This window comes from Excalfactoria chinensis, chromosome 3 (genome assembly GCF_039878825.1).
Source record: "Excalfactoria chinensis isolate bCotChi1 chromosome 3, bCotChi1.hap2, whole genome shotgun sequence".
In the NCBI taxonomy this organism is placed as follows: Eukaryota; Metazoa; Chordata; class Aves; order Galliformes; family Phasianidae; genus Excalfactoria; species Excalfactoria chinensis.
In genome coordinates this window covers 53,674,172-53,686,450 of record NC_092827.1, presented here as the reverse complement: position 1 = coordinate 53,686,450, position 12,279 = coordinate 53,674,172, and the positions used below count along the sequence as shown (strand labels likewise).

Sequence of the window (12,279 nt, the reverse complement as noted above, 5' to 3'; positions counted from 1 at the left end):
CAAAGCTTAGAAGGAGTTTTGGCTGAGTGTTCACTGAAAACCGACAGAATGAAAACAGAAAAATTATGCTCATCAGCAAATAGTACACCTAAGCCACACAAATGCAAGTAAGAGTCACTGGGAATAAACTAACATTTCCGAAATGAAATTGCTGTTCACTGTGGGTAATAAGTAAATACAGGGATTAGAACAGTCTTTCCTCAAGCAAAACTGGAAGAATAGATTCTGGTTCCAGGAAATCCACAAGTCTGTTTCAAAAAACACTGTGAGTACAGTAGCAGAAATACCATATAATTAAACTTCCCAGAAATTTTCAAAGCTGAACTATGCCTTTCTTGTTTTCTGCCAATGCAGAGCTTGTGGTGAGCTTATTTCTGAATGAGGACTCATCCACTCACCCATTATCTTGCAATTGCCCATTGAGCTCCTTTATTTTTTAATATTTCCTTGTTATTTTAGAAAAATGCTATCACAGACATAAATAGCCAGAAAGAAGCACTGCATTGTTAAGGTAGCTGTCAAAGTCTAAATGGAAGTCACCGTAACTTCAGTGTAAAGAAGTAAAAGAAAATATCATTGTGGCTTTGGATTCTAGCCTCTTCCATTATGCTATGTTTCCCCTGCTTTGGCACCAGAGTTGTGTTCAAATTCTAAAATTCAAAGCTAACTTCTAGCTCTTCTAAGCTGAAGAAATACCAAATATCAAAGAGAGAAAAGAAAATTGCTCGGCTATCCATTAGTTTCATTTTCCTCTGCTGATCTGGCCATACCCAGTAGTGCTTTTGTCAATATTGCATGTGCTCTGGCAAACAAAGGTCTAATTAAACAAAGCAGAGGTACTTCAGCCATTTTAAAGCATCTGAAGCCACAATTTAAAAGCAGCTAACCAAAAAAGGAATCAGGATCCTCCATACCCCACAGCTATACCCAAACCCAGGAATTCTTTCTGCTGCAGATTACTTGCTTGCTCATCTACTGCTGAGGCCAACAAAACATCCCTACTCCTCAACACAAATCAGTTATAACGCAGCCCTATATCACACAGCCAAATTATTCCAACATCTAAGGCAGCCATATCATTGGTCTAATGCGAAGGGTGAGTTACTCCCTCTTCCCTCCTACCCCTGAGTTTCACCTATAAATCTGCAAATGTATCAATAGATCACTGAGTCACTTCTGTGCATCACTGATAAAACTGATAACATTTGATTAGTGATCAAAATAGCTCTTCCTTCCTAGCTTACACAAATACTATAGTGTAAATATGCAAGTAAAAAAACACACATATTATTCCATTTTTATCTGCAGTTAACTTACTGATGGATTACAGGAAGATCAACAAGGTACTGTACAACTGTGTGATTTTCCATTCTCTTGACACTGCCAGCTGATCATAGGAAAAGTACAAACAGGTTCAGCATATATGAGGTCTTCAGTGTGATAATGAAGTATCATGGCAACAGCAAGGTAAATGCTAAGGTGGCTTTGCATCAGGTCCATTGTTTCTGCTATCACACTTTCCAGATTACTTGCTTTCCTAGCATCTTTTAACATGATTTAAAACACATAAATAAACTCAAATTAGTTTTCAGTGTGAAAATAGTGACCTCTGTCAAAACGTATTAGAAGTACAGAGAACATGCAGACAGCATAGTCATTGAGATACTGTTGGCACTTAAACAGCATGCAAGTCTCATACACCACTGACACCTTCAATTAGTATATGGGAAATCCAGTGCAGCCAGTATGCCTTTGTTTGTTACTAGTGCACATACATGCCAGGAAGTTTTAGCCTTTTCCCCTTCCTCACAGAGAAGATCAGCAACTTCTTTTGGGCACACTACTACTGTTCATATAGGAAATGCTCATTACTTACTAATACTAAGTGTTCTGCAAAAAGATAAGCAAGAACTTTACTGTAACTACTTTGGAACCTTCTCCCACAGAATTGCTCTGAATGAAACACGGAAGGGAGAGATGCAATCTGTGGCTGGTATCCAGAAGGACTAATGATATTGCCAGCAATCTCTAACCTGCAGTTTAATTTAGTATTTGCTTATTACACAAAAATAAGATTCCACTTCCAAACAGTTCATAGAAAGGATAAAATCACTTCCACCTATCACAGAGGAGATATTGTGAGAGATGAATCATAAGATCATAGATCATCATGGGTTGGAAGGAACCTTTAAGACCATGTAGTTCCAACACCCTGCTCTAGGCAGGGACACTTCCCTCTAAACCAGGTTGCTCAAAGCCCCATCCAGACTGGCCTTGAATGCTTTCAGGGAGGGGGCATTCATAATTTCTTTAGGCAACCTGTTACAGTGTCTTAGAAGGCTTTGAGCATTACTTGATAGCTGCATTTAGGCAGTATTAATCTTCTCTGGCTGCCCAAGATGTAATTCAATTGGTCTCCAGCCTTGCCCTCAACACTGCCACTATGCCATTCCTGCAGTCCTCCAATACGGGAATCTGTGGAGCATGTCATGACACTCACTCTTAAAAATAAGGAGGATCTGTTACCTAGCCATAAACTGCTGAGTGCTGTTTCACTTCTGCAATAGTGGCCTCAACTGTTTCCTCAGTGCAGTAAGACATCCAGACAGTATTCCTTTTCATTCACTTGCAGCAACCACTACAGTTTTCCTGTTCCATTTATGCTCAATGCTGCCACTTTTAAATAATACTTGAATACTTATTACTATCTATTGTTTTTACATAATATTTGAGTAATAATTATTAATAGTTCCCAAAAGCATATCAAGGCACTTGTGCTTCTAACCTGTGTTCCTTCTTTTACTACCAACCCCTATTTGCAGATGACTGAATGTAAAAACTTTGCACTGATTCCCAAGGTCACAAATCCCCTCACACACATTTACAAAGCAGATGAATGACAAAGAGCCATATAGATAAATATTCAAAGCATTTGCTATGGATAGTTAGGAAAGTGTGAATTTCTGGTGGACGCTTGCTGGAAACAACAGAAGATATTCTGGTTATGATTTCTCAAATAAGCTTTGAAGTGATTCAGGAGCTTAGATGCCAGCAAATTACAGCAAGATTTACACTCCTGTACTTCGATTGTAGAATCTGTTTTACATAACTAAAAGCTTTTGGTTGCATTGTCAATACCTGTGAGACTACTGCAATTGTGCAGCAAGCCACAAAGAACCAGGCTGGAATCACTGCTGACCCAGTTTCATACAGACCTCACATTCAGGAGCGTCTAATATCTGCAATGCATAAAAACATATGTGAGCTCCTCTGGATGGAATAACCCTGTTCAATGTGTACTTTCAAGCTGCCTTTACAACACTATTTAGCAAATCTAGGGATAAAAATAAACATTGTTGAGACAAGCTGCTTGAAATCCTGAGGACTTCACCACAGTCCCAAACCTCCACTCCCAGATGCAGTTGCAACTGCGTCTGCAACCTTCAGGTTACAACCTAAAAGCTTTTATTAGCTTTTAGGTAAGTCTCAGATATAAAGTCTCTTGAGCATTAGACATCCTGTTTAAAACTTTTGGCCCTCAAATAATAAAAATAAAAGTTTTGCATTGTTCTTGGGCTGTAAAGACAAAAAATGATTTTTAACCATATATCCACTTTTAACTTTCATTTATCCAGAACTTTAGGAAAGGATTTATACATTAAAATTTCACTCAGAGGGAAGACAATGTTTCCCTCTCTCTTTTACACAAAATCAGAGGTGAGCATTGCTTTTGGTGGTGGTAGTTGTTTGTTTTAAAAACAGTATGCAAATATTTATTTATTTTGCTTATTGCATCATTGCTTCAAAGAAACAATGTACATGAAGATCCTGGATGTGCACTACTCAGGAAGATAAAAACAAACAAACAACAAGGGAGAAGGTGCCAGTTCAGAAGTGTTGCCAGGTAAACCTTCACCTTTCTCACCACAGGCAGGAAAGAACCATGCTGGGTTAGGGCTGCAGATCTGAATGCTTCAAGTTAAGCCTGTTTATAGGCAAAATCCTGCTTGCATAAAATGTAGTGACACACTGGAACAGGTTGCCCAAGGAGGTTGTGGATGCCCCATTCCTGGAGGCATTCAAGGCCATGCTGGATGTGGCTTTGGGCAGCCTGATCTATTGGTTGGCAACCCTGCACATAACAGGGGGGCTGAAACTAGATGATCACTGTGGTCCTTTTCAACCCAGGCTATTCTATGATTCTATAATCCTCTTTCTCTCTTGCTAGGCTCAACCTTATGCATGTTCTGGCACAGAGTGCATGCTGCAGGCAAGCAACCAGCCTCACTGGCAGAGTACAGCTAGTACAGAGAAGTTTCAGAACAAGCAATATATATTCTTTAGTACAAGGATGTCACACACACAAAAAAATAAAGACACTTATTCTTGAAAGTAAAGGACAGCCAAATAAGCAAATTCAAACACTTAAATTAGTACTAGGTATGGAAAAGACACAAGGAGACTACCGGAAGAGTATTTTCTCTGCAAAACAATAGCAATTGCACACCAAACCTCAAAGTACAAACTTTATATCCAAACACAAGGGGAACCTGCTGCCACCGTACTGCAATGCACTGCGAAAAGCGCAGGTATTGGAAGTCACTATTTTCATGGCCGTACTAGCAAGTTATAATATACTAACTCCAACAACAGGGCAAAGAAAATTCACAGCACCTCCCTTCCAAAACCATACCTCCTGGCACCTAGGCTTCCTAACACACAAGCAGGAGAATGCTGAAGCATTTCTAGAGTAGAAAATGTTCCCTGAGTATGCAGAACATAACCTTTCTGATGAATTAGTCCAGGAACATTTTGGTGCTTAGACACATCACACTCCATCATTAGCGTTTTACAAAGGGAACACAAACTAGTAAGCACCTACCCACATGCTTCAAAATTACAAAACTCTACAGTTCAACTCATGAGCACCAGTACCAAACTCAGACTTCCAAATCTGCAACCCCATATATGTGTGAATTACCATGGAGTGACTTGTTCATCCTGTTTCAGATTGTGTTAACAGTAATGGCCACAGTTCTTGCAAACTATCTCCCGTTTACCTGGGAGAAACTGAGCAGAAATGAAAACAACTGACATCTGCCAACAGGAAGGAAGGAATCAAATACCGTTCCTATGGTGAAGATTTCCAAGAAGGCATCTAATTTGTTTGCCAAACCCAGCAGTTATACAAGTCCCTGCTGCAGGAACTGACATGTGGGAAACACTAACCTTCATCACTTCAACCTGCAGATCTTCGTTGAGCGAAGGAGTCACTTTGACGGCATTCAGCATCTGATTAAGCAACTGTTTCTCATCAGAGTCTGTTTCCACGGATACAAACCGCTCATCAGACAGCAGCTTCTGCAGAGAGAAAATGGCAACACACAGATTGAACACAAAACTGCCTCTGACTAATGCTGCTGTTAACTACTACACAAAGCGTACTAATGTTGATACTACAGTGGCTATGTTCTATATACAAAATTCAAAGTGATCCAGTAATATAAGGAAGTACAGCAAAAACTGTGAAATCCAAGCCACAATGAAGTAGAAGTTAGTATCTTTTGAACCAGCTGCCACTCCAGCAGTGTCTTTCCCACCCTGCCTCTGGAGTGTCCAGAAGAAAGCAGTTATCAGCAATCAGTATGAGATCACAAACCGTTCCAAGTAATGACTTCCATCCCTCCAAAACAAAGTGGAAAAGAATAAAATAAAATCCCCAAATAGGTTAGTGCCCAGACCTGAGGCTAGTGCTAGCAGATACCCTGCTTGATAGGAGAAAAAAGATACAACTGTCTTCTAATCCTGAAAGACACAGAACACAAGCACAGTGGACATAGCATTTCTGACCACTGACAAGACACGTTTAGTGTCATTCTAAAGCTGACTTATCACAAATACTATCAAATCCTCAGAAGGAGACTACTAGTAGCAAATGAGTGATGTAGGAACCACAAATATGCTACTCAAGAATGGGTTTGATACAGGCTGATTGAGCTTCAGGCTAAATGTTTCTGATTAATTAGACTTCCTTTGTCTTGACAAAGCCACTATCAGAACCAGCATCTTCCAGCAACTAGAGATGTGTGAGACTGAGGAAATCAACATGAAAAATATTAGTGAAACATGAGAGACTATCACTAGGTTTTTGTAAGAGTCTATTTTCATGCTTGAAAGTAGGGCTGATAGGCAGCAACACTTAACTGAACTCTTCATGTTATGTTCTCACTTCCCTGAGCTAACCATGGCCCATTTCAAGAAGATTTCTGTTATTTTCACACTTCTCCCATAAAAATCAACAAGTTTCTAAAAATAACTTCCTCTAACATTCTGGCCTTGATTTATTCACAACCAGTTCATACCTGTATGTTCTTTGTCTACCTGAATAAAACACTGTTTACTCTTGCTGTTTTACCTGAAGGTTTATTGTTGTTGTTGTTTTGTTTGTTTAAAAACAAACAAGAATCAAACACCTCTGCTTTTGTTTGCTGAACCTGTACAATGCAGGCTCTATCAGAACCCTACAACAACAATGACGGCATTTCAAATACCACAACAGCTCCATTCTCTTTTCAGTGCACTCTTATGAAGAACAAAAAATTAAATCAGATTCACATACTAGGTAGCACATCAAGGCTTAGTGGAACAGTTTCCTCAGAATTTGACTGGAAATTCCTCTTCTACATACTCTAGAACCATCTTCCCTGGTACCTCCTATTAGTGAGAGCTTCCTGCAATAAATGCACTCACCCAAACCTTTTTCAAGAACTGGCTCTCCTAGACACTCCAACTGCAGAACAAAAGTACCTTGTCTTAGTTGCCAGGAACAAAACCTTGCTCTGTACAAGAACACTCTTGGAACAGCCCACTTTACCCTGTACTTTCTGCATCACTCCTGTCCTGAAGCTCCCTCCCATCTCTTCAAGTCTGTAGAAGTAGGAATGAAGTAGTGTTCTTTTCTATGCTTACCCTGTTGCTTTTTTTCTTCCTGTGATAGAGTTAATTTCCTTTAGAGTAGACCACATGGTGTTGTGTTTGGGGTTTGTGACCAAAACAGCATTGATAACACACCAATCTTATAGCTATTAATGAACAGGCATTTCACAACTCATCAGTATAACAGTTTCTTCCACATCTAGCATCTCTGAAGTGGTAAGAATTTACTGCTGCATAGCTATTTGTCCAATTAAAAGAAAGGTAAACACTTTTAATTCTATACTGTCAAATACTACAATGCCTTTCTGTTTTTCATGATATACTGCTGTTTTCTTCTACAATTCAAAAACATTCAAATCCAGTGATATCGAAAACAATGTGGAAAAAAGCCCTGCAAGTAGACAATACAGCTTCAGGATCTTTTATTAACTTCTTCATCACTTCACTTTAAGTGAAGAAAATCTCTAGAAAATCACTCTAAGAAAATAAGCAGCTGTAAGGTATGGCTTTTTGAGGACCACACAGAGGGCACAGGGCCATATGAGGAAGACTACATCTCCATTTCATGTTGAAAGTCAGGAACTCACACCTACATGCAGAAAATTTCAAGCTTCTACAGAACCAAAAGCCTTCATTTCACCCTAAATTCTGAACACTGTTACAGAAAAATGAACATCATTGTTACACCTATCAGAAGACAGACACATCGTCTGTAGCATTTTTCAAAAGAAAAGCCTAGATTTCCTTGATGCCCACTACCTACCAACATAAACACACACCACACTTAAGCCATACCTGCATCCCCGCAAGAGCCTGCTGGGCCAACTTCATGCTCTTTGATTCCAGAGCCAGTTGGAGAGGAAGGAGACACTTCTCCCTGAAGTAAAAATACATAAGCAAATATATATGAATGGGAACAATGGAATTAAAAATAGTATTCAAAAGAACAATATTCAAGAAGCTCTGTATCACTGTCAACAAGATAGTAGTTGCATAGAGTAAACAAGGAGAGCTTCACTACAACTCCACAAGGCACTTTTCCCCTCTAAAGAAAGCTGGCATATGTCCTCACATACTTTTTAGAATGACCTTTTAAGCTGAACTCTCACAAAATACTTCTCAATTGTTAGCCTTCTGTGTGCATAAATGAATGTGCAAAGCACAAAAAGGAGATTCACAGACCACTACTGATTCTTCATCTCAGCATTATAAGTGTAAGTACTTCAGTCACTTGACTTCTATTTAATATTCAGGTTGCCAGAAAAGTAGCTTTAGATCCCACTTCTTATTTGTGAAGTTTTGGTCTATGGCCTCTTTCACAGTACAGTGTGTCCTATCATGTTAGAGGCCCACAACCAAAACTAGCGTAGACATGAGCAAGTGGAGAAAAACAAAGGGGGGGGATTCTGGTTGGACATTAGGAAATACTTCTCTGAGACACTGGTCAGCCACTAGAACAGGCTGCCAAGGAAGGTGGTGGTGTCACCATCCTTGGAGGTGTTCAAGAAACATTTAGATGTTGTTCTGAGGGATGCAGTTTAGTGGGAACTATTGGTGATGGGTGGATGGTTGGACTGGATGATCTTAGAGGTCTTTTCCAACGCTAGTAATTCTATGAAATGTGTGCACAAATGCTTACATGTGAAATAGCATGTGCAAGAACTATGATTAAGCTGTACTTCAATTACAGAACAACACAAACTTTTGCATATTAAAATACACCACCAACCCAGGTTAGTAGTTTTGATGCTTTTGACTAATTGGTCAGACACCAGATTTTCCTTGTTTGGAGACAAAACCAATATTGCCTGGAGCTTTGACTTCTCTCTTTATTCCTTGTTCTACATCAGAGAGGGTTTACAGCATCTGGAGAACACTTAGCAACCATAAGCCCTTTTAAGCTAATCTTGCTCACTGGCAGGAAATACATTCCCAATCAGAGATACTTAGCCCATGTCTGACTGCAGTCTCCCTGAAGATCTGCAACACTTCATTAGGTCATATATATCATAATGGCACTTATCTGTACCCACAGAGTCTAGTTTTGCACTTGTATAACAAGGTTTGCATATAGCAAACCATCCTGTGCCAGCCCTTGAGAGTCTTAGCTCTCCAAATGTCAGTATCATACCCCAAAGAGCCCCTTTGGAATCACCTGCATAGATTTTCCACTCTTAGAGGCAATTGTATGGAGGGCAAGAAGGAAAAGAAAATATCTAGTTACTTATTTTCTTTTCTAAATGCAAACTAAACGGTCCTGACCATCTGGAACATGCCTGGTATTCTCAAAGCAGAGTCAGAATGTTCGATCTCTAAGAATACCAAAATGAAGTGTTTTCCCTCTTTAACTCTTCTTTCCTGTGAGCTGCCTTTGACCTGAATTCACTTAGTTTCAGTTGACCAAACATTGAGTTATTTGTTAAGAAGTATATAAAAATAAAATTGATCAACTCTCTTAGAATTCTTAAGGAACGAATTCTAATAGATTAAAACACACTATGCCATGGTGTATAATCTGCTTCTTTTGCAAGTTCTCCCTTCATAACTAAGAAGTCGTAGCAGTTTCAGACAATTGCCAAAGCTACCTACAAATCATGCCTTGCCACAGTCTGCCCATAACCTACTAATCTCCCTCCAAAATGGATAGTCTCCAACCTGAACTTGCCTTTTTGTTTTGATTAAATAAAGACTGGGTTACCAAACACTGGCTATTTCAGCTTTGGGGAACTCAGCTTGAAACTCCTTCAGTAGATCCTGTTTAAAGCAGGGACTGAATGTCCACTCTGAAAAATCAACTCCATATTGGGTGGGTCCAGTTGGTATTCCAACTCTTTCTTTTTAACCATTCCTTTTTTTCCCTTCCAGCTTGCCCAAAAAGGGGCACAGATCATTAAGCCTACCCTTCAGAAACATGGAACTGCTGTGCACTCCTTGAAATGCAGCTCCCTCCTCTTTAAAAATAAGGACTAGAGTCACAGACATGGCTCAGTTAAGCAATCTAGTAAGCTTCTGTACTTGGCAAAGATTTCTCGAGACAAATCTGCAGTCTTCCTGTGTTTGCAAGTTCTTGCCAGTTATGGGATCCTGTAAAAGACCATCTGGCATAACACCAAAAGCAGTCTTTAAAATAACCCTGAATGGCACAGATTTCTAAAGAACTCCTGAGTAGACTCCATGTGCATCTCAAAAGAGGTTTCTAACAAAAAGGTAGTCAATTTGCTCTACTCAGAATGCTCTGAGAGATAAGCAGGCACAAAGCCCAATTTTCTCGCAAGATTCTTTCTTGGATCCTTCTGAAATCACTTTAGCTAGATTTTTTTCTTTAAAGCTTTAAAAACCCATAGGTTTCACATCTAAAACAGCTAAAACTATGGAACATCTGGGAAACATTTCCTCAAGATTTTAGTCACTGGGATATACAGAAACTGTCAGAACATCTGGTCCAGGGTTCAGACAGCAATCCTTCAGCCAGTATAGAACTGAGTATCACTTATGCATCTAATATCTGCTTTGCCCACACTTGGGAACACATGTAGCACGTATGTAAATTGTGAGTACTGCTGTGGCATGTCTCTAAACCAGAAAGTCATCTCCAACACAAAGCACATTCAAGTCTTCTTTAAAAGTTATCAGTATCAACCTCTGGGCAAACTCACATTTGAAATTAGTAGATTGACAGGTGCCAAAGCATTAAATGCATTAAGTGGTACTCAAAGAGCCAGAAACACACAAAAAGAAATCTTAGTAGTGTATAGCAGCAACTGCAGGAATGCTAAAAATTAATGGTTATTTAGACCTGCACCTCTTCAGGACAGAATATCACATTTCTTTTAGACTTCCTGCAGCTTATTTATAGTATATAAATTTTAGGGGGCATTACTTATGCACAGCAAACTTCTTGTATTAAAGTGAACGAGACTGGTAGTAGAGGAGAAAGTCAATGCAGTTCTAAGTCACTGGACTGGATCCAGTTAAGTTTCATTATAATGAAGACAGGTGGGAGTTCCTATGGCTTACGTGTAGCTACTCTGCACATCAGCATGTTGCCTGCCATCTGTCACCACATACTGTAATCAGCTGAGAACAACAAGAACTGTTTTCTGAGATATTTCCGAAACTGAAGAGCAAAACATGACAAAAAGGGGGGATGGAAATTAGAACAGATTCAATTAGCAGAACTTCTCATCCTTGCTAAAAATGTTTAATTGAAAAAATCTAATTAAGGTAGCTGCAGCCTCTGTTCCCATTGTATTCTTCAAGAAAACAAACTGCACTGTGTCATTTCCTGTTCTTGTTATACACTCTGTCTGTAAAACCTTCAGCATTTCCATGCTATAGCTACAAAAAACCTGCAGAGATACCTCATAGCGTTTGAATAGCTTGACTATCTCCCACACTTCAGTTTGATCTGCTCTTCAAATGCATTACCTGCTAGTATGAGAACACAGAAGGACAAGGAAGACAATCCTCAGAACAGGAGATGATGACGTAAATGAACACAGTTGCTCCTCATTAAATTGTGCCCTTTAAGAACTAGTTTCAATGAGGCTGTGCAAAGAATAATGTAAACCATAATTTGGAATGCAATTAAGAAAGCGATTGAGGTTTCCCCTTATACCTTGTAACTGTTTTATAATTGCAGCCTGTTTTGAGTGATCCCATGGTGCCCTGCCACGGGATCACATTACTTACTCCACTGTCTGCAATACTGCATCAGGTTGACAATACGTTCAGCTTGCATAATGCTACACATGTAAGACACTTTATTTATGTGAAGTTCTCAGAATAAACTAGTGCACATTGATGGATTTTAAACTTTAAAAGGTATAAAAGGTACAGATATTTTCTGTTTATGTTACCACAGAGAAACTAGTTTCACACTGGAATGCCCAAATTTTCTTACTGATACACAGAAGGGTGCATATACATATAGGTGCATGTCCCAAACCTGAATGAGATGGGTCGGGTACAAGGCAGAGGGGGGTATGAACACAAAGGGGCACTTTTGATCATTCTTTACCTCTTAGGTTGTACATGTAAAAGATGTGGCTAGAGTTACTCCAGAAGAAGGGCCTGGAATAATGATTTTTCAAGACAAAGCAGTTGCAGAGAAACAAAGCAGGTTTCCTAACTCCAACGTTCCCATTAAAATCTGGTATAGCACATAAGCATTGAACAAATGAGTATAGCATGAAGGTAGCCTCCTCCTTTGAAAACAGAGTGCCACGCACTCTCTTCCCCTGACTCTGAAGCCCAAAAATAAATAAGGGCTTTGAACAATATTTGCACTAACAGGCATTCCTTTATCAGAGACAGTAGCATTTTTAGGTGTGGACCTTGTGA

General features: G+C 39.4%; 1 protein-coding gene across 2 annotated transcripts in view; it reads right to left on the bottom strand.

Annotated features, from left to right (window-relative positions):
• ARFGEF3 (ARFGEF family member 3) overlaps positions 1-12,279 on the bottom strand; it is an 81,938-nt gene that overhangs the window by 58,215 nt on the left and 11,444 nt on the right. For both annotated transcript variants that reach the window (XM_072330699.1, XM_072330700.1), the window contains exons 3-4: positions 7,732-7,813; positions 5,230-5,361 (exon numbers count right to left, since the gene is read on the bottom strand). In XM_072330699.1, the coding sequence (XP_072186800.1) occupies positions 5,230-5,361; positions 7,732-7,813 (214 nt within the window). The remainder of the gene's footprint in view (positions 1-5,229; positions 5,362-7,731; positions 7,814-12,279) is intronic.